This window comes from Haliotis cracherodii, unplaced genomic scaffold, assembly GCF_022045235.1.
Source record: "Haliotis cracherodii isolate W230 unplaced genomic scaffold, xgHalCrac1.p SCAF_5, whole genome shotgun sequence".
NCBI classification, from domain to species: domain Eukaryota; kingdom Metazoa; phylum Mollusca; class Gastropoda; order Lepetellida; family Haliotidae; genus Haliotis; species Haliotis cracherodii.
Window position 1 is genome coordinate 10926408 of NW_027266308.1, and position 23604 is coordinate 10950011.

The 23604-nt window shown below is 39.7% G+C and overlaps 1 protein-coding gene across 2 annotated transcripts; it reads left to right on the forward strand.

Moving 5' to 3' along the window:
- The first annotated feature begins 182 nt into the window (after positions 1-182).
- Positions 183-22438, forward strand: LOC139442792 (dehydrogenase/reductase SDR family member 7-like). 2 transcript variants are annotated; one of them, XM_071223682.1, is made up of 9 exons: positions 183-261; positions 10119-10255; positions 10649-10798; positions 12716-12822; positions 14175-14367; positions 15965-16011; positions 16927-17046; positions 18525-18691; positions 21555-22438. In XM_071223682.1, exons 2-9 carry the CDS (start codon positions 10129-10131, stop codon positions 21607-21609), a joined length of 966 nt encoding a protein of 321 aa, XP_071079783.1. In that variant the 5' UTR covers positions 183-261; positions 10119-10128; the 3' UTR covers positions 21610-22438. The 2 variants fall into 2 exon arrangements, with proteins under 2 accessions (XP_071079783.1, XP_071079784.1); XM_071223683.1 differs by having other exon boundaries at positions 203-261; positions 10123-10255.
- The last annotated feature ends 1166 nt before the right edge of the window (positions 22439-23604 follow it).

Consider the following 23604-nt stretch of genomic DNA (forward strand, 5'->3'; position numbering starts at 1 on the left):
AGTTTGAAAACTGAATAAATACTTATAAAACGTAGCCCGTTTCTTACATGACAGGTTACATATTATTTTACCCTAAACATATATTCTGTAAGTAAATATAAATGTGATACAAAACGTACAGGTTTTCCTAACACCCATTGTGTTTTAGAATCGTCCATAGGGGGTTTCCCCAAATTTGTAGAATCCTGTTCCGGCGGAACAACGCGCAACGAACCGTTATTGATTTTGTGTCTACGCTTGATTTACGAATGTGTGTGATTGGTCAGTAAACAAAGTCATTTTTTTCTTTTGTCAATATACATATACATGTTCGTAAATAGATGACATGGCCTTACAATATGTATATGCACCACAGGAACTCGATGATAGCGTGAAAAAAAGTCACACCCCTCTATATACAGTCTCCATGTATATATATATAGAATCTAGAGGGATGTGATTTTTTTTTCTCTACGAATATATTATGCTATACACGCTATCATCGAGCTCCTGTGATATGCACCCATGTCGATAGGACTCGCTATCAGACAACACATTTAATCAACTTGAAATTTAGATACACTTAGATGGTGGTATAATTCGTATATTGAGCACCTGTTGAATTTTCCTGCATCTATACAGTACGCTAACAGGGAACAGTTTCATTTTACTGGATGTACAGATTTGACAAGATTGAATTTACGTTAAATGGAATGGAATAGTAATTTAAATTGCTGCCTTAATGCAGGTGCTAAAACTTTTAAAAGATATGTTTTGTTTGTTTGTTGTTTAACGCCGCACTCAGCAGTATTCCAGCTGTATGACGGCAGTCTGTAAATAATCGAGTCTAGACCAGACAATGTGATTCATATCATGAGCATTGATCCAGGCAATTGGGATCGATGACATGCATCAACCAAGTCAGCGAGCAAAGATTTGTAAACAAAATGTTCTCTATGTTTCATATTCTATCATGGATTGAGAGTAATTTTAAACATCTATTTAACTGTTTACAGAGATGCAAATTGACCTACAACATTAACTAGCCTGACTAGTCATTGCATAAACCCCCAACTATGGCTGGGACGAGTCCAAATTTACTACCCGGGTACCCACCCCCCTATTACCTGACCCTACCCAGGTACCTGCTGTAGGTCTCAAGATGTATCTACAAAATCTCCAGTTGGGTACACTTTGACCGTAGCCCTGGCAAAGTGTATTTAGATACACATATAAAACGATTTGGTCATGCAAAGACTGAAGTTGACTGAAATTTTATCTTTTTCAAACATATAAAAGTCAGAAGGTTTGCGTTCATAGTCAGTAGGAAATGCCAACATTAGTGACTTGTAGTGTCTAGATAATTTTTGTCATTAAACAATATATCATGTGACTAGCCACAGGTCCGGGTAGTCCTATGGGTACCTGGGTCCTGCTCAGAACCCACTCGAGTACCCGAGTTACCCGCCCCAGCCCTAGCCCCGACCCCACAAAGTGACTCCAGCAAGTAGGCAACTGTCAATTTGCATCCCTGTTCTTAACTTTTTATGTATCACAAGTATGGGAAGCAGGCAGGAGCAGGGGGACAATCTTTTGAAGTGGGGTGGCATTACAAATGATCTCCATTGGGTGTAAATAAATCAAGGAATAACAGCGTTTATTTATTAATTGCATCATGATCAAATTATGTACCCTTTTTATGTCGATAATCTTTACGTTTCATAAAATATAAGATAGTTATCCCTTATATTTCAGTGATGACCCACATAAAAATAGAGTAAACTGCGGTTATAATGACCTTAAAAGGGACCACTAATGTTAGTTCGTTATAATTGTGAGGTGAGGTGAAAATGGGGTTTAACGTCGCGTCCCAAGATTATTGCACTTATATAGCGACATACATGCACGTGTATGTGTATGTGTGGCTGCTTGTACTAGTCCGGACTGATGCCGATTAATAGTGCTAGTTCACTGAGATACCATGCCGCAGTTTAACATGAATACCCCACTCATACACAGTATACTGACTCCGAGCCGACCAGTCCTTGTTTTAGCCCCCTTATGCTGAGCGCCAGACAGGGTAACAACAAGTACCATCTTTTAACATCCTTTGGTATGACGAGGGTGGACGCTCTACCATTAGACCACAGAGGCGGTCTGTTATAATTGTAGTTCGTTATAAGCATATGTACATCATATATCATGTATATATGGCATATTGTCGGGACTAAAAATTAAGTTCATTATATATTTCAGTTTGTTATAAGTGTGTTTGTTATAAACATAATTTACTGTATATCATAAAACATTGCTTTGTCAGTGCCTTAATTGCTTGTGGTGATGTGGTAGTCTGAAATTGTTGAACTATCAATGTCAATAGCACACTGATTTTTACAGTGAACATATTTCAGATTATATATCATATACAGGAGTATTTATGGTGGGTTTTTTTCATTGGATTAGATTGTTTAAAATAAACATAAGTTTCCTTTTTGTTTCCTTCTTTAAATAATAAAAAATAAGTAAAGCATGCCTTATACCATATGCTCGAGAAGGTGAAAGAGTTATAGTGATAAGGTCTTTATGTAGAAAGAAGATAAAGAGACGCTCCCTTACGATATCAGGGGCACAGGTGGCCCAGTTGTCTTAAGGTGCCGCAATTAGCTGTGCAGAGTTGCATCCATTCGGCACGCCAGAGACTTAAGATTGTTGGTTCGAATCCCGGTTTGCCCCAATTATGTCTTTAGGTTTGTCAGCACCATACCTGTGCTTGGGGATTTTACTGAAGTGGTAAACGTCTAAGACCTGCATCACTTCGGGCTTTCCTCCCACATTAAGCTGACATGCTGAGACATAATAACAGGAATACTGTTAAAAGCGGTGTTAAACCCAGCTCACTCACTCCCTTATAATATAACTTCCTGTCTTCCATGGAGAACATTTTATTTTTAGTCAGCTGAAGAAAAAGTTATTCACACTGAAAATATGTAACCCCAAGCATCACCATACGAAGTTCCAGGTCTTTGGTAGTCTTTGTGTTTACTATAAATCCTTCATGATGTCAACAAAGTATTAATTTCATAACATTCCGTTTTGAAGCGCACATTACTTATTGCTAGGGAATTGCAGTATTTTTATTCTGTGCCATAGTTAATCATTGCAAGCAGCTGTATGTAGTATATATATACAAACAGTGTGGGCCATTATCTAACTGAAACATGCGGAACTTGTCTCAAACTTTTCAAATGAGGTTCATACAACTCTTGCTCAGAAGTTGTTTGATCAGGGTTATAACATTCAAGGCCTCTGTAAACATGGTAAAGCTTTCAAAACCTTTTATGGTGGACATGTGGAGGACATTTCCTAATGAGAATTTGAACCAAACAAACTCAATGAGATAACTCAGTAATGTAATGACGTCATATAACAATAGGCAATGTCAGATATCAGCGGGAGATAAGTAAGCTGCCTTACAGAAATTCATTACGAGTAAGTATCTTCAAATTAATGTGTTTAGAATGAAAATTACGGACAATGTGTCACTCATTAATCAACTTCCGTAATCACTCGTACCTGGTTGGTTATTAAATGAATGCATACACCCCAGTAACACCCAAACACCAACCATCCCTGTGAAGATCCGGGCTGATCGCTGACTTGTTTGATGCATGTGATCATATCCCAATTGAGTAGATCAATGATGATGTCAATCTTTGGAGTGTCTGGTCCAGTCTCGATTATTTACAGACCACTTTCATATAACTGAAACATTGCAGAGTGCGATGTTATACCACACACACATGGTGCTAATCTTGATACCGTATTCGTCATAATAAGCGCCCACAGCGCTCTCAAAATTAGAAATAGGGGTCTCTTATTAGAATATTATTTTGGTGAAAAACAACAGAGTTGAATGATCGTAAATTTTGTGGTATATGCTGACAGCCTGAAATGTTTATATACAACAGATATATTTTTCCAGAATTTAATTTCCCATAATTAAGGATGCATATAACACACATATTATACAAGAATAAATAAGTCTTGTGTACATTGATCAATCGGAACGGTGCTAATTGGGATTGTTCACTAGCCAATATATAAGCAAATATTGCCATGGGCGCTTACTATGTTGAATACGGTATTCAATCCCAACAAGACATTAGCACCAGCCCGTGGAGTTCCAGCTGTTGCAAGCTGACACTGGCATCCTACTTGCATGTCATATGTATATGACTTTTGTGATTGATTTGTTGGCATACATCCATTTTGTTTGTAGCATTGTTTGGTTATGTCCCTGTGTACGGTCAATCGGTAGCATTGTTTCCTTGTGGACTGGGTTTTGTGTCATCAGATCGTATTTTGCTTGCTCACATGATAAAAATTGCTATTTGAAATCACCCGACATCCCGGGCATTAAAATATGATATTGTGATACGTGTCATGGAAAGAACGAACCTCAGTTTACCGATACACCGGTATTCCGGATAATACAGCGCATCCTTACCCCTCCTAGTAGCTGGAATATTTCTAAGAGCTATACTCACTAAATACCTGTAAATATATGTTAATCAGCTTTTTTAGACATATTATAATGAAATGGGAGACAACAGACTCATTCTTGTTGCATGGACAAAAATTATATGTTAAAAGTATGTATATTATAACTGAAGTGCTGTCTTTACAAAAAAGACCTATTTTAGACATATAATGAAACGGGAGGCAACAGACTCATTCTTGGCGTATGGACTTGATTGATCTGAAGCTTGGCTAAAGTCTAGCACCGCGATACGGAAATACCATGGTGACATGTTTTTAACCTACATTTTGAATATTGCATTAGACAGTGTCCAATATGCAAAGGAAATAAACCGATACCTCTGCACTGTGGTTCACAATGTGTAGATGACTTTACCCTGTCAGTTTCAGATTCTGCCAGAGTGCTCACATTGCGGTAACCATGGTAACAGCAGATATATGTCCTCTCCTTTTTTTCTGAAAATAAACATGTGGTGGCTGGGCTTTGTTAGAGAATACACATGACATGTATATAGATCAGCAATACCAATATTGTGGTGTAGAGAACTTCAGTGTCCAGAAAGGCTGACACAATACATCAGTGGACTGGTGCATCGTGAGTTCATGCAATGATATGATATATGGTACACTATACATTCTTTTCTGTATCGATACAAGACAATACAGTTGCTATAATAACTTACCGTATTCGACGTAATAAGCACCCACGGACATATTTGCTTATATATTGGCTGGTGAACAATTAGGAGATAAACAATCTGTGTTTTCAATGTAGGGCTAGGTTACCTGTAGATTTAACCCCGCTAAATTGAATTTGGAACCGAACGTGCAGCGTGAGGTTTCAAATGTTAAATTTAGCGCGATTAAATCTACAGGTAACCTAGCTCGATCTACATTGAAAACACAGTATGTTTATCTCCATTCTACCATGACTAAATAAAACTCGACCTCTTTGGTGTTAGCAAATATACCTAGTTAAGCGGCATGGGTTGAGTTCAGTGTTTTCAGTGGGTTATCGATCTGAATTACGGAATCACCGAACAAAATATGGTGCTGTATATACTCAAGCAGTTTGTTTACACCGTAATACTTCACTCGAACTATGACAGGCATTGAAAGCATATAAGCATGGCAACTTGGTAAGCTAACATAAGGTGGGCATCACTAAAGAAAACAAAGCAAGCTTTGCAAGGCTTTCGCTCTACATTGCACGTCACCATTATGACATCATATCGATCATTGTGATGCAAAAGATATGACGTCACAGTCGTTTATAGAAAAGCGCCAAAATTCCAAGCTCTCTGTTGTCTCCAAAACATAAATACATTCCCTTTGTTGATTTCTGTCGTGTTTTTCTGCACGAAATGTATTGCCACACATCCTTTGAATATTGTAGTAACCGCATCTGTGCATTTTGTAACCTGTAATTGTAGATATAATTATGTTAATATGCCTAGCGACAATGACTGAAAATAGTACTATTCTATGAATATGAGCTTCCGTGGTGATGTGGCCATCAAACCAGCTGTTTCAATCAGAGGGGGTTTATTGAGATTTAATAGCCTCTGATTGACCAATCAGAATCGAGTAAATTCCAAATTCATGGTAGAATCCCAGTAAGCACCTTTGATTGATCGATGTACACAAAACTTATATATTCATGACCTATGTATCATGATACGTGTCGTATCATGTCCATGTCAGTTGCTTGTATTGGTGATGGTGTTATAATATCAGGATCAAGTGGGCTAGGTTTCAGATATTTTGCTATAGGGCATTTTGTAAATATAATTATGTGTCTGCAGGGCTGGCTAAAAAGATTGATAATCGGAATTATCGTTGATGGGAAGAAATATTAATGATTATCGATATGAAACTGTTGTCATCGATAATAATTAACATCAACTAATGTGATGAAATAAAGTTAAGATTTACTGAAACAGACTTGTCAGTGTCAATTGTCAAAGACGGAAAGTGACAGTTTTTGTTATATCTCAAATGTCCACAAAGTAATCCATGCTTAAATGTGTCTCTGTTCGCCAGTGGTATGAAATCTGTTGATTTCTTTCGGGACTTTATTGCTTTTTTGTTAAAAGTTACTTCTTTATATTTATCAATAATTGATCAACATTTATTTGGCGATTATCGATCTCTATGATCTATATCGATAGCCAGCCCTATGTGTCTGGTCGGGTAGCCTAGTAGCTAAAGTGTTTTCTTGTCACGCCGAAGACCAAGGTTCGATCCCCGACATGGGTACATTGTGTGAAGCCCATTTCTAGTGTTCCCTCCAGTAATGCTGGAATATTGCTAAAAGCGGCTAAAACCATACTTTCAAGTCTAGTCTTGACCTATTATACTGCTCAACTTAGCTCAAAATACATGTTGTGTATGAAGATATAGAAAGAGTGAGTGAGTGAGTTGAGTTTAACGCCGCTTTTAACAGTATTCCAGTTATATCACAGCTTAATGTGGGAGGAAATGTTTACCACTTCGGTGAAACCCACGAGCACGGGTATGGTGCTGACAAAACCTAAAAACATAATCGGGGCGAACCGGGATTCGAACCCACAATCATAGGTTTCTGGCGTACGCAGGGGACGCAACTCTGCACAGCGAATGGCGGCACCTTAGACGACTGGGCCACCTGTGCCCCCTAGATATAGAAAGAGCACAATGTAGATCATCTAACTAGATTGCATAGTTTCTGATATAAAACGTTTAGAGAAGCAAGTGCACAAGGAATGACGTAATACATTGGGCATGACGTCTTTTGTTTGCGAGTTGTTCATTGGTATTGTTTTGTATTTTGACTTCATTATTTATATGTAAATAATGACCTTTATCATATAATGGGTAGGTTTCTCGGTAGGATAAAGCCAACGAAGAAAAACGATATCCGTTGGGGTCATATGCGGATAGAGATGCAAATATCAAAGGTCAAGTAGGGACTACTTTCACTGTTTATAAACAAACATGGCGTCGCCCTCGTCATTGTTTGATAGAGTCAGAATTAAGCATCGGGAATCTGGATAAACTACAGGGATAATTGCTATCATTATCAAAAGAACAGTCTAATATACTGAAAAACAGTGTCTAACTGTGACGTAGCTAAGGCATTTTATAAGTTTTGGCAACTTTGGAGATTTCGAAACAATTTTGCGAGGGCACAAGGCCTAGCTAGCCAAGCAGTATCAGTAGCCATATCTGTGCTTGAAGACCTCTGCGACTTGAAACCTTCTCCACAAATTAAAATAGTTGGATTTGGCCGAAATATGTTTGAATTGTTACCTTGTTTCGTTTTGTCGCTGTTTGTACATCTGACTACACTTCTTAATGTTATGACAGGACAGACCGACTGTCAACAACGTCTGACCGTGGCCGTGACGTCTCATAGACTAGGGTTAGAGTAGCTTCCCTTTGACAAAGGGCAGTTACTTTAGCAGACAGACCGATGGATTGCCGCAAAAGGCAATTAAAAACGATTGTTTTGCATATATGTTGCTTCGCCAATGGATAAGAAACAGATTTCAGTTGGAATTATATTGGCTATTTTCACTGTCCGACTGACACATCACTTACCCTATGACTTAATAAATATTAATGTGCGCATTCCAGGAAAACTCGCAATGTTTCGGTAATGTTTGTGAGAGAGGGAAAGCGATTTTGAAGCACAGAATTAAAGAATGACATTATATGAGCCAAGGATATTCCTAATGCAGGATATTTACCATCCCCAAACACACTCGCATGATAACCTCTATTTATTTGTGACATTCATTCTTTATTCATAACATGTGACAACTATTGCGTACTTTTGTCCTTTATTTCGTCTTTGTATTTATTTACGAATGTCTGCCCATAGTAATCGCATTGTAATACAGTTTGAGTGTCATTGTTTTAGTCATTGTTTAAGTGTTATTGTTTTAGTGTCATTGTTTTAGTGTTATTGTTTTAGTCATTGTTTTAGTGTCATTGATTTAGTGTCATTGTTTTAGTGTTATTGATTTAGTGTCATTGTTTTAGTGTCACTGTTTTAGTCATTGTTTTAGTGTTATTGTTTTAGTGTCATTGTTTTAGTCATTGTTTTAGTGTTATTGTTTTAGTGTCATTGTTTTAGTGTCACTGTTTTAGTGTCATTGTTTTAGTCATTGATTTAGTGTCATTGTTTTAGTGTTATTGTTTTAGTGTCATTGTTTTAGTGTCGTTGTTTTAGTGTCACTAACTTTGCTCATTTTCACTTAATCTCTGACAGCAAGTTTACCCCGTTGTTTATGGTTTTAATAAGCGTGTATGATGGGTAATACTCGCCAGTATCAACTTACCAGGCTTTTCAATAACAGCAGATTGTCTGGTTTATTTCAAATTCATATCAAATGATAATCTTGCTGAGTGTTGGTGAGCTGTCCTCTGCTGGCATCTGAGATCAACGTAAGTTTTCCATACTTGTGCGGGGTAGAATAGGTCTTCAGCATTCCATGCTTGCCTTAAAAGGCAACTATGCTTGACGTAAGAGGCGACTAACTGGATCGCGTGGTGAGGCTTGCTGACTTGGTTGATGCATGTCATCGATCCCAATTGCGTGGATCAATGTTCATGATATCAAACGCTGAATTGTCTGGTCCAGACTCGATTATTTACAGACCGCCGTCATATAGCTGGAATATTGCTGAGTGCGGTGTTAAACAACAAACAAACAAACAAAGCAAATACTTATGTTTGTTTTCCCAATCATATTTATTGCAAACTATACATGGACTGAAGACTGGATATTGTCAGAGTGTCTCTTATTTAAGAAGTATACGAGTGGGAGTTGTTTATCGTACAATCGTACAATAAAACACTTGGAGAATAAATCATGAGGTTGCACCCCCGAGTGGTTTATTCCCCCTGTCTTTTTGTATGATAAACAACGACCAAGAGTCGTTTATTTCTTACATGAGATATCAACATAATGTAAACTTCTTTAAGCATGAGGATCAAATGTTCAAGCTTTTAAAAGTATTTACCCATATTTAAATAATAATGACTCCCTCAATAAAATCCGACCCCGGCAATGTCTGACAAATTGGTTTTATGCACGGATGGGTATTTCCTGCATATTCACACAATCCTCAAGTGGTTTACCTGTGCATTTCCTCCCATTATGGATTGTCATATCTCACTGGTTTAGATGCAATCGTTCGGCCATCGCGTTTATCTGCTTTGTCGAGCTACACATCTACACACTCTCCTTTAAAAGATAACGTTGTCCAATATACGATGTCATCAAGTTGCAAGCCCATGTTCGAATCTAGAAATGACATCATGATAGAACAATGGTTTATCATGAAATAAACCTCACATGGTTCTTCATTGTTCTTTTCTGATTTATCGTGTAGCTATCTTATATTTTTCTGTCAAACTGTAGGCTCCTGAAGTATATACATTGCAGAAGGGTCACCATTATAAGTTTAGTTAAGTTTTCTGATGAAGTTGTCAGACATTTTGAGAGTGATCTCCCTTGATTGTTAATGTCTTTTAACTCATGGCATCTCAACCACTGACAATAAACTGGTTGATTGTTTTTACATATGCCATATGCTCCTACATTGTTGCAGATAGATCACAATGGTAGATGTTTTCTCGCTGGTTATTGGTTCGGTTGTCGTCGTGTGCGTCATACAACTACTTCGACTGATCTTCGCAGACTGTGACCTAGTGCTGCAGTGGGCCACAAAATTTGGAAAATCTCCAAGTATGTGTTTCAAAATTTTCAAATATAATATTGGCTGAATATATGTATTCAAAAATTGAATGGGATAAAAGATACTATTTTGTCATAATAATCCACTGGCCATAACATTCCAAAAGAAATTATAAGGTGGTAATTGTTGTTTCCCTGCCTGGCACTTGGCACAGGGTTAAAACAAGGACTGGCCAGGTTGGAGTTACTATGTTATGTCTGAATGGCGTAGCACTGTTAAGCTGGTATCTCAGTGGGATAACACTATAAGACTGTCATGAATCTGGTGTAGTACGTCTCACTGTGTAGGATATTTTAAAGACTGCATGTTGGCCAGAGTGAGAGCTGTAAAAATGTACTTTTGTCTATTAATTTTCTATAATGTTTCATTTATCACTACACCAGAATGTCTGAAAGGTAAAGTGATCTGGGTGACTGGGGCCTCGAGTGGTATCGGGGAGTCCCTTGTTTACGAGCTAGCATCAGCCGGATGTCGTCTGGTGCTGTCTGCCCGTCGAGAGGAGGAGCTGCACCGAGTCAAGAAGCAATGTCTGAGTACGTCCCAGTAGCCTTGGAACTAGTCAGTGATGTCTCAGTACGTCCCAGTAGCCTTGGAACTAGTCACTGATGTCTCAGTACGTCCCAGTAGCTTTGGAACTAGTCACTGATGTCTCAGTACATCCCAGTGGCCTTGGAACTAGTCAGTGATGTCTCAGTATGTCCCAGTAGCCTTGGAGCTAGTCATTGATATCTCAGTATGTCCCAGTAGCCTTGAAACTAGTCAATGATGTCTCCGTACATCCCAGTAGCCTTGGAACTACAGTGGTCCCTCGCTACAGCGCTACCAATGGGGGTCCAAATAATTGGTGGGCGTTATATAGACGATGAGCCGTTTAACCGAGGCTGAGGCGGGGGAGCGCGCTTGGCATATCTCAAATCATCAATATGTGTTTATCTCACGTCACGTCAAAATAGTATAAATTTTTATGGACCTAGATCTACCTGTAATATCATTCATTTATTAAATTTATCATTTTTTAGCGATAAATTAAAAAATTATTCTCTATTTCCCGCGATGTTATTGCAATCTTTAAATATATTATACAAATTGATAAATAAAATCAACAAAAATATATCTAAAAGTAATCAAACTTACATCTAAGTTATTATTTCCACTGTTTCGTGCGATCGCATGTAATGTAATTCAAATGACATCTCGGCTTTCGTCGCCTTGAATTCTCGGCTCGGACACAACGTTTAATGCAAAAATATATGCATGAAAAATCTTTGTCACAGCTCGTAACCTAGCACGATACATTCACAAAGTTCCATATTTTTAATATATATCGTGATTTCCTGCTTAAAACGTTCAGAATAACACGATTTAACAAAAATCTTTCGCCAACTTCTGAAATTTATCAAACACGAGCTTGGTATCACAGCTATGGTGACAAGTAGCCTTGGAACTAGTCACTGATGTCTCAGTATGTCCCAGTAGCCTTAGAACTAGTCACTGATGTCTCAGTATGTCCCAGTAGCCTTGGAACTAGTCACTGATGTCTCAGTATGTCCCAGTAGCCTTGGAACTAGTCACTGATGTCTCAGTATGTCCCAGTAGCCTTGGGACTAGTCACTGATGTCTCAGTATGTCCCAGTAGCCTTGGGACTAGTCACTGATGTCTCAGTATGTCCCAGTAGCCTTGGAACTAGTCACTGATGTCTCAGTATGTCCCAGTAGTCTTGGGACTAGTCACTGATGTCTCAGTATGTCCAAGTAGCCTTGGAACTAGTCAGTGATGTCTCAGTATGTCCCAGTAGCCTTGGAACTAGTCACTGATGTCTCAGTATGTCCCAGTAGCCTTGGAACTAGTCACTGATGCCTCAGTACGTCCCAGTAGCCTTGGAATTAGTCACTGATGTCTCAGTATGTCCCAGTAGCCTTGGAACTAGTCACTGATGTCTCAGTACATCCCAGTAGCCTTGGAACTAGTCACTGATGTCTCAGTATGTCCCAGTAGCCTTGGAACTAGTCACTGATGTCTCAGTATGTCCCAGTCGCCTTGGAACTAGTCACTGATGTCTCAGTATGTCCCAGTAGCCTAGCAACTAGTCACCGATGTCTCAGTATGTCCCAGTAGCCTTGGAACTAGTCACTGATGTCTCAGTATGTCCCAGTAGCCTTGGAACTAGTCACTGATGTCTCAGTATGTCCCAGTAGTCTTGGAACTAGTCACTGATGTCTCAGTATGTCCCAGTAGCCTTGGAACTAGTCACTGATGTCTCAGTATGTCCCAGTAGTCTTGGAACTAGTCACTGATGTCTCAGTATGTCCCAGTAGCCTTGGAACTAGTCAGTGATGTCTCAGTATGTCCCAGTAGCCTTGGAACTATGTGTGTCCATACCCTGATGCATGTTTCTGCCCTTTTGATGTGTGTCGCTGCCAAACTGAAGTGTATGTGTGTTTGTCTTCAGCATGTGGGCCGCTCAAAGACGAAGACATCATGGTGGTGCCATTAGACATGGTCAAACAATACGAACATGCCTATGCCGTCAAGAAAGTTCTCAAGCACTTTAAACAGGTACTACCTTGGTCTTGCTGTAGTCTGTCTCCAACTTTCCAGGACAAAAGAATACTTGAGCTGGGCCTCAAGAAATCAGTTACTTCAGGTTTTACTGGTTTTAACCGCCATTTTTTTATATCTACTATGCAAAGATTATTGGTAATAGAGATATATCTTCCTCCAAAGGGGGCACAGGTGGTCAAGTAGTCTAAGGCGCCGCAATTCGCTGTGCAGAGTTGCGTCCCTTGGGCATGCTAGAAACCTATGATTGTGGGTTACAATCCCGGTTCGCCCCGATTATGTTTCTAGGTTTGTCAGCACCATACCCGTGCTCATGTGTTTCACTGAAGTGGTAAACGTCTGAGACCTGCATCACTTCGGGCTTTCCTCCCACATTAAGCTGACACGCCGCAATATAACTGGAATACTGTTAAAAGCGGTGTCAAAAGCAACTCACTCTTCTTCCAAATGGCCTATGGGAATTCTTTTGGCACATGTCATGAAATGGTCAAGGGTAAAGGTCATGTAAAAAAATGTATGTCGCTTCACTTTCTGTTCAAGCGTGTATCATTAACTCAGTAGGCTTTTACACCTTCTCTAAGATTGGGCCATGCTTTGAAAAGGATTTTGGTCAAAGGTGAAGGTCATTGTTCAGGTTTGTGTAAAACATGGCTAAAACATGTTTCTGTCATATTCACTTTTACTTGGGTACTTGTTGGATCTTGATGAGGGTCAAATGTCTAGAAATAATCTTTTCAAATTTGAAGCACACAGATATGGACATGGCCATTAGGGGTGCTTCTGTTTTTGCACATTTTATCATTGCCATATCTGTATGCTGACAGTTCAAAGTATTTGTGATTATTGATTTAACTTTATGAATAGTTAGAAGTAGTGATGGTACCAGGATAACAAGACCTCCTCCGTGGTCTAGTGGTAGAGCGTCCGCCCGGAGAGCGGAAGGCCCGGGGTTCGATCCCTGCCCGCGTCATACCAAAAGACGTTAAAAAATGGTACTTGTTGTTACCTTGTCTGGCGCTCGGCAATAAGGGGCTAAAACTAGGACTGGTCGGCTCGGAGTCAGTATACTGTGTCTGAGTTGGGTATTCATGTTAAACTGTGGCATGGTATCTCAGTGAGCTAGCACTATAAATCGGCATCAGTCCGGACTAGTACAAGCAGCCACACACACACATGTGCATGCATGTCGCTATATAAGTGCAATAATCATGGACGCGATGTTAAACCCTGTTTCACCTCACCTCACCAGGACAACACATGTAAAACTCTTAAAAGAAGGAACAACAAAAAGATGACAACCAATGTGACTGCTTCTAACAAGTCGGATGAGGATGTAATTTACTCTTCAGATAGACATTCTGGTGAACAACGCCGGTAGGTCACAGCGGGCTGACTGGGTGAATACATCCATCGATGTTGATCGTGAGATGCTGGAGACCAACGTCCTGGGAACCTTATCGCTGACTAAAGCTGTCCTTCCAGACATGATAGCTCGGAGAGACGGTCACATCGTGGTCATGAGTAGTGTTGCTGGGAAAGTGGGTATGTTGAGTTTACAGAGAATTGAGTTTCTATATTTTGTGTTTCTGGAGGTATTTTACAGATAAACACGTGGATTTACAAAGTGTTCACACCATATTTTATGTTTTGGACTCCGTAAACACAAAAATACATTGAAATCATTTCTTATAAATACATTTATTTATAATAATTGACTTCAATATTTTCATGCAATACACAGATTTTGTTAAAGATATTGGTCAATTCTTCAATATAAACAATTCCCTATAAATACATTGCAAGCGATTTCATGGCATTTGATTGGGTAGCCATGCAATATATTTTTACGTTTGTTTATATGAGCCAAAATAAATTAGGCCATGTGGTCTGTCAGACTGCTGTCTGCAGACTGACTGATAACGTTTTGCGTTGATAAGCCGAAACAAATTAGATCATGCCAAGTATCAGACTGCTGTTTCCTGTTTGAGTCATAACTGGATGGGTGGGGCTTGTATTGCATTTTTGCGCTGAACATTGTCGCTCATTTCGTACTGTTGTCTGTTATTAGCAGACATGTTTTCCAATATCAGCCGTTATTTATTTTTGTGTCTACAGATATGTAGAATTTAGTCGCCACAAGATATTTTTCAAGGTAGTCATTTGGCTACCCCTGAATTTTAGACAGTCGACAAACTGAAATTTTGGTCGTATTGGCTACCGTTTTAGTCGCAACGTTGAGGCCTGTCATTAGTTGGTTGCCACGACAACCATCAGGTACTGGAGACCCATTCTGCCCTGACTGTGACTTTCTACAATGTCAAGGTAAAAGTACCTGTATACCGGTACTGATTTCGTCATTACATATCTGGGGTTGCGTTTCTGTCATTGCTGTATTGGGCGTTTCAACACTTCAGATTAGAAAGCGATGTCAGCTGGTACAGGGATGCTTTGTTGAGAAGGCCAAATAATGGCTGAGGCTTTCACCATTGCATCAGTAAACATGGTTCAGTTTGTTTATGAAAATTCCACTTGCATCATTAAGGTTACATAAAACTAACGGTTTTCCCATAGACTATAGTAACGTTATATTTTTTTTAAAATAACTAAGCATTCAGCAGCTATTACCTGTATGTGTGTGCACAGTTTAGCCTTAGAGCAGCAGTGAAAAACACAAAAATTGACCTGCTTTGCCAGTTCCTTTTCCAAGTACAAAAAGCTAAACACACCACCCCTGTTCCGCAGCACATGTCACTTGCCTGAAAATATCTGTGGTCACATTCAGCATCAGTCATCTTGTTGAAAAAGACAGCACTAAATATCGAAAGACATGGTCAGTTATAGTTACTGGATGGATGTACATTTCAAAACCATAAAAATCTTACACAAAATCATCCAATCAAAGCGGCCAGATGATTCAATCTGCAATGAAGGCTCTCTACGAAAACTTCCTGTTGAACGACTGATTCTGATTTGGTGTGTAGAACCTGCAACTTCTGTAGGTGTATTAGAAGGGAGGTAACTCTAAACTAAATCAAGGGGTGTAACTCTACCAACCCTATGCATCGTCATGTCATATTGATTGTTTGATGTATTTTCAAAACAATGTCTGAAAAACATAAAGTGTTTTATCTAATTGCAGGAGCGCCATTGTCCGGATCATACACTGGGTCTAAACATGCACTCCAGGCAAGTCATTGTTTTTTTAATGTTTTTAGACAGTAAACAAGTAGTTAATTTACCTTAAATTACAAACGGTCAACATATTATAAATTCACATGAACTATTGTGTGATATAAATGGTATGAGGATTGTAGATGTGTGTAACAAGGCAAGAGAGTTAACAGACTGTAAAAGTCCAGTTTCCACCCTTGCTAAATAAGGCTGGAATTTACAGGCTTGATCGCAGCGCCACCAGTGGCTATTATGAGTTACGTCCCTTCTATGTCCCTCCTACTGACCAATCAGATTCTGTCTCTCATATAACATTCATTCAAGCTAAAGGGCTATAACCTAGTCAAGAATATCAGATCTCTAATCAAGAACTATATTGTATGTGCCTTATCCCCTGAAGTGCATCAGATCACATGAGCACCTTGATTAAAAGCATGAAAAGATTAAGAAAATATGTCGATGCCCAGTTTACGGTACTTTGCAAATCCTTCAGTCAACAGAAATATGCATGTTGAAATCCATGTTGTTTACAAACCAGATGTCTAGTACGTAACGCGATTTTGATTGGACTATGCATAGACTTGTAAGTCCAGCTAAAATGTAACTCCAAAATTCCAGCCTAGTTCAGCAAGGGTGGAGACTTGACTTTTATAGTCAGTTAACTCCCTTGCCTCGGAAAGATTGCAGGTGATGGTATACATGACTGACTGGTTTGAGTGTTTATATGAGGAATGTTATTTCTGCAAACAGGGCTAGTTTGAGAGTTTATATGAGGGATGTTATTTCTGCAAACAGGGCTGGTTTGAGCGTTTATATGAGGGATGTTATTTCTGTAAACAGGGCTGGTTTGAGCGTTTATATGAGGGATGTTATTTCTGCAAACAGGGCTGGTTTGAGCGTTTATATGAGGGATGTTATTTCTGCAAACAGGGCTGGTTTGAGTGTTTGCGGATTGAACAATATTCCAACAACATCAATGTGACAATGGTTTGTCCTGGACCTGTCTTCTCCAGCTTGCTGTCTATTGCCATGACGGAGGAGAAAGGAAAGGTAGGATGGTGATTGGTAAACCTCACGAGGCCCACTACGGATCTTACTGCTAAGACTCTCATGTTCTAATAGAGGCTTTAGATTGTATTGGTATGAACATCTTAGCTTTTATAAGAATTGAGATCCATGAAGATCTGGGTTAGAATAGGTCTCCAGCTTATAGGTCTCCAGACCGCCGTTATATAGCTGGAATATTGCTGAGTGCAGCGTTAAACAACAAACAAACAATATTAGAATTGACCTAAGATTGTCTTCACTTTAAGATTGCATTGTGCAGGTAGATCCAGAATTGGAAAAATACAATAAATGTCAAGTTAATCTTCTTCGTTATTTTTACTATATCAAAGTATTCACTTTAAGATTGCATTGTGCAGGTAGATCCAGAATTGGAAAAATACAATAAATGTCAAGTTAATCTTCTTCGTTATTTTTACTATATCAAACACACTGTTAAACACTGTACACTGTCACTTTTTGCTTGTAGATACATCCCTTCAAGTTTTTATTTGCTTTCATCACTGCTTTGAACCCTCGTCAGTTGCTTTTCATAAAAGGGTCCTTTGTGTGTAATGATACTTTAAAAGCTTCTTGGTCGAAAAAAATTGCTACTGTTAATACATGGGATGAACAATATTGTTGCATATTGGTGAGGTTTGCATAATCTGGGTGGTGGATATTGCTGAAGTTTTCATATAAGGGGTGGTGGATATTGCTGAAGTTTTAATATTAGGGGTGGTGGATATTGCTGAAGTTTTTATTAGGGGTGGTGGATATTGCTGAAGTTGGTATCAGGGGTGGTGGATATTGCTAAAGTTGGTATCAGGGGTGGTGGATTTTGCTGAAGTTTTTATTAGGGGTGGTGGATATTGCTGAAGTTTTAATATTAGGGGTGGTGGATATTGCTGAAGTTTTAATATTAGGGGTGGTGGATATTGCTGAAGTTTTCATATCAGGGGTGGTGGATATTGCTGAAGTTTTAATATTAGGGGTTGTGGATATTGCTGAAGTTTTCATATCAGGGGTGGTGGATATTGCTGAAGTTTTAATATTAGGGGTGGTGGATATTGCTGAAGTTTTCATATCAGGGGTGGTGGATATTGCTGAAGTTTTAATATTAGGGGTGGTAGATATTGCTGAAGTTTTCATATCAGGGGTGGTGGATATTGCTGAAGTTTTAATATTAGGGGTTGTGGATATTGCTGAGATTTTCATATTAGGGATGGTGGATATTTCTAGTTGTCAGAGGTACAGTGGTTGTGCGGTAGCCTAGTGGCTAAGGTGTAGTAGTGTACCCACTGTGATATTGCTGGAATATTGCTACAAGAGGTTGTAACACTTCACTCACTCACTCACTCACTCACTCACTCACTCACTCACTCACTCACTCACTCACTCACTCACTCACTCACTCACTCACTCACTCACTCACTCACTCACTCACTCACTCTACATATTATGGATGTGTGTTGGCTGTTCAGGTGGTGGGAGGGGAGATGAAACCAGGGGAAAAGAGGATGGCAACATCTCGGTGTGCCAGTCTGACAGCTGTTGCCATCGCCAACCAGCTGGATGAGGTGTGGATTTCGGAGCACCCAGTACTGGTCTTTACCTATATGTTCCAGTACCTTCCATCCTTCGCAAGAAGGTGAGTCTCCTTTAACATCCTCCACATTCATCTACCAGTTCCATCCTTCGCAAGAAGGAGAGTCTCCTTTAACATCCTCCACATTCATCTACCAGTTCCATCCGTCTTTCACAAGAAGGTGAGTCTCCTTTAATATCCTCCACAAACATCTACCAGTTCCATCCTTCGCAAGAAGGTGAGTCTCCTTTAATATCCTCCACAAACATCTACCAGTTCCATCCTTCGCAAGAAGGTGAGTCTCCTTTAACATCCTCCACATTCATGTACCAGTTCCATCCTTCGCAAGAAGGTGAGTCTCCTTTAACATCCTCCACAAACATCTACCAGTACCTTCCTTCTTTCACAAGAAGGTGAGTCTCCTTTAATATCCTCCACAAACATCTACCAGTTCCATCCTTTGCAAGAAGGTGAGTCTCCTTTAACATCCTCCACAAACATCTACCAGTTCCATCCGTCTTCCACAAAAAGGTGAGTCTCCTTTAATATTCTCCACAAACATCTACCAGTTCCATCCTTCTTTCACAAGAAGGTGAGTCTCCTTGAATATCCTCCACAAACATCTCCCAGTTCCATCCCTCTTTCACAAGAAGGTGAGTCTCCTTTAATATCCTCCACAAACATCTACCAGTTCCATCCTTTGCAAGAAGGTGGGTCTCCTTTAACATCCTCCACATACATCTACCAGTTCCATATTCTTCGCAAGAAGGTGAGTCTCCTTTAACATCCTCCACATTCATCTACCAGTTCCATCTGTCTTTCACAAGAAGGTGAGTCTCCTTTAATATCCTCCACAAACATCTACCAGTTCTATCCTTCGCAAGAAGGTGAGGCACCTTTAACATCCTCCACATTCATCTACCAGTTCCATTCTTCGCAAGAAGGTGAGTCTCCTTTAATATCCTCCACAAACATCTACCAGTTCCATCCTTCTTTCACAAGAAGGTGAGTCTCCTTTAATATCCTCCACAAACATCTACCAGTTCCATCCTTCTTTCACAAGAAGGTGAGTCTCCTTAAATATCCTCCACAAACATCTACCAGTTCCTTCCGTCTTTCACAAGAAGGTGAGTCTCCTTTAATATCCTCCACATTCATCTTCCAGTTCCATCCTTCGTAAGAAGGTGATTCTCCTTTAACATTCTCCACATTCATCTACCAGTTCCATCCTTCGCAAGAAGGTGAGTCTCCTTTAACATCCTCCACATTCATCTACCAGTTCCATCCTTCGCAAGAAGGTGAGGCACTTTCAAAATCCTCCACATACATCTACCAGTTCCATCTGTCTTTCACAAGAAGGTGAGTCTCCTTTGATATCCTCCACAAACATCTACCAGTACCTTCCTTCTTTTAGAAGAAGGTGAGTCTCCTTTAATATCCTCCACATACATCTACCAATTCTTTTCTTCCTTTAGAAGAAAATGAGTCTCCCTTAACATCCTCCACAAACATCTACCAGTATCTTCCTTCTTTCACAAGAAGGTGAGTCTCCTTTAACATTCTCCACATACATCTACCAGTGCCTTCCTTCTTTCACAAGAAGGTGAGTCTCCTTTAACATTCTCCACATACATCTACCAGTGCCTTCCTTCTTTCACAAGAAGGTGAGTCTCATTTAATATCCTCCACATACATCTACCAGTACCTTCCTTCTTTTCAAAGAAGGTGAGTCTCATTTAATATCCTCGACAAACACCTACCAGTACCTTCCTTCCTTCGCAAGATGAAGAGTCTCCTTTAACATTCTCCACAAACATCTACCAGTACCTTCCTTCCTTCACAAGAAGGTGAGTCTCCTTTAACATCCTCCACATACACCTTACAGTACCTTCCTTCCTTCACAAGAAGGTGAGTCTCCTTTAACATTCTCCACAAACATCTACCAGTACCTTCCTTCCTTTAGAAGAAGGTGAGTCTCCTTTAACATTCTCCACAAACATCTACCAGTACCTTTCTTCCTTTAAAAAGAAAATGAGTCTCCTTTAACATCCTCCACAAACATCTACCAGTATCTTCCTTCTTTCACAAGAAGGTGAGTCTCCTTTAACATTCTCCACATACATCTACCAGTGCCTTCCTTCTTTTAGAAGAAGGCGAGTCTCCTTTAACATTCTCCACAAACATCTACCAGTACCTTCCTTCCTTTAGAAGAAGGTGAGTCTCCTTTAACATCCTCCACATACATCTACCAGTGCCTTCCTTCCTTTAGGAGAAGGTGAGTCTCCTTTAACATTCTCCACATACATCTACCAGTGCCTTCCTTCTTTTTGAAGAAGGTGAGTCTCCTTTAACATCCTCCACATACATCTACCAATGCCTTCCTTCTTTTAGAAGAAGGTGAGTCTCCTTTAACATCCTCCACATACATCTACCAGTGCCTTCCTTCCTTTAGAAGAAGGTGAGTCTCCTTTAACATTCTCCACATACATCTACCAGTGCCTTCCTTCTTTTTGAAGAAGGTGAGTCTCCTTTGATATCCTCCACATACATCTACCAGTGCCTTCCTTCTTTTAGAAGAAGGTGAGTCTCCTTTAACATCCTCCACATACACCTTACAGTACCTTCCTTCCTTCACAAGAAACAAATTTCTTTCCTCTGTGAATATTAATTGAGTTATTGACTTTATTCCCTGTAGCCATTCATGTCACATGACCTGACTACCAAGGATAGTTTAAAAGTGTGAGGTCACCATGCCCTGACGGCATTGTTGGTTGACATTGCTCACACCCTCTCGTTTGTCTGGCCCATACTCAAGACACAGCTGTATAATTCAGCCAGAGGTGGTTAATGTAATTTGAAACCTCTGATTGACCAATCAGGATTGAGTATGTTCCAAATACATTGTAGGATATGTTGTATTTTTCAGACAGGCCTGTAAGATAGGTCTTGCCCAGTTGAAGAAGATGAGAGAAGGTCAGTAGGGATGAGCCCATAGCTACTATCACTGACCAGCACTGACCAGCCCTGACCAGCACAGTACAAGACATTTCACAGCTCACACTTCACTGATCACACAATCCCAAAGTAAAATACATGTATCCCAGATTAACAAACTTCTTGTTGCTGAATGTCAATGACGCAATGTCCTGATGTATAATATAGGATGGTGTGATATGATTCTGCCTTTCTGTTCACATATATTTGAACTGGATGTGTGTACTGTATTTTCCTGCATAATCGTCCTTGTTCAATCAAGAATTAACAGGCATTATTACCTTCATTTTCCAAATATTATGCTTCCTAAACGATGTGAAACTTGATGTCTGAGGCCGGCATCTGATTTTTTTGATTTTTTTCATCTTCACAAGATAATGATTTTGTCATTGTAAAGTTTATCTGGAGCATGTTTTTGTGAATTCATTGTTTCCAGACACATTAAGTTGCTTCCAAAACGCTGGATCAAAGAGTGCAAAAATATATTGAATAACCAAACAAAACTATGAGTACCCCCATCTGATAGGTGTTTTATGGTTCAAGTAATTAGCCAATGGAAGATCTTTTATGGGTGATTTTTCTCTCCTTCCTATGTCAACTCAATAGTCAAGTCAAGTGATGATGTACACAGGGTTTAGTGTGTTTTTACATGGTTTGAAGCCTTTACTGTTTATAACACGTAATGTTAGGTTTTGATAGAATCATTCAATTTTTTTGGTATGTTTGGCATTATTATGATATATGACCTGCATTTAGACAACAAATATTGTTTCATTCAATTGAAAGAATTGTTTTATTTTTATATTTTAGGGAATATTGTACACCTTCTCATCACCTTTTTTGTGATTATAAGTGATTATTTTTTAAATAAAATACACGGAAAAAGTCAGAGTGTTTTTTTTAACTTACTTTCAAGATGTACTGCTTCTGGAGATTACAGGTGGGTGCAGGTCGACTGTACCTCGCACAGGGTGACTAGGATGAGTATTGGGTGGGCACAATGGCAGCTGAGTACAGACAAAACTTGGTTCTGTGTCCTGTGAATGCAAACTCTCAGTTGTGACCTCGATAGGTGTTCGTGTACTGGACAGTATGTTTTGTGCATTCATTATTGACCCCAAGTTCATCCCCTCTACTGTCAAGGCTGCTGTGATGTCGCTGTAAGATGCTGACTAACCTCAAATCCTATTTCTTGTTGGTTTGATAGGGAATCGACAGAGTATTGTAATGTCAAAAGACTGCTCCATTGGTTTGACAAGGAAAGGAAGGGCTGCTGTGATATCAAGAAACTGTGCGCAGCTGGTTTGAAAAGGAAGGGAGGGACTACTGTGATATCAAGATGCTGTGCTCAGCTGGTTTGACAAGGAAAGGCGGGGCTACTGTGATATCAAGAGCCTACATTATGTTAAAATCAGGGAAGAAAATCAAGAACTGTCATCCAATATTATGAATGGTGAAAATACTGAACATTGATGCTGTCATTGGAAATGACTTGAAAAGGTGGTGGAGTCTGAATGACTAATGCTGGGGGTGTAATAGGATAAGGGGGGTTGAACTAGGCCGATTCTATATGGAAAAATTTTGTCGGGCCAATGTCAATCCAATGCTGACCGCTTATTGAAGTTGACGCTGAGCCGATGTCAATCCGATGCCGAGCCGATAATAGTTGCTGATGTCGGGCCGATGCTGGTCCGATAATTATTACTGACATCAGGGTGATGTCGATCCATGAGCAAAATATCATTGGCCCAACGATTTTCACCAACGTTGGGCCGATGATGTAGTCGACGGTGGGCCGATGATGTAGTCGACAGTGATGATGTTGATCCGATGAGCAAAATTCATAGGCCCAACGATGTTCACCAACGGTGGGCCGATGATTAAGTCGACGCTGGGCCGATGATGTAGTCGACGGTGGGTCGACATTGGGCCGATGATTTAGTCGACGGTGGGCCGATGATGTAGTCAACGGTGAGCCGACG

Coding starts and splice junctions, on each gene's coding strand:
- LOC139442792 (XM_071223682.1), top strand. CDS start 10,129: ATGGTAGATGTTTTCTCGCTGGTTATTGGTTCGGTTGTCGTCGTGTGC. Junction 10,256..10,648: donor AAAATTTGGAAAATCTCCAA/GTATGTGTTTCA, acceptor TCACTACACCAG/AATGTCTGAAAGGTAAAGTG. Junction 17,047..18,524: donor TGACGGAGGAGAAAGGAAAG/GTAGGATGGTGA, acceptor TTGGCTGTTCAG/GTGGTGGGAGGGGAGATGAA.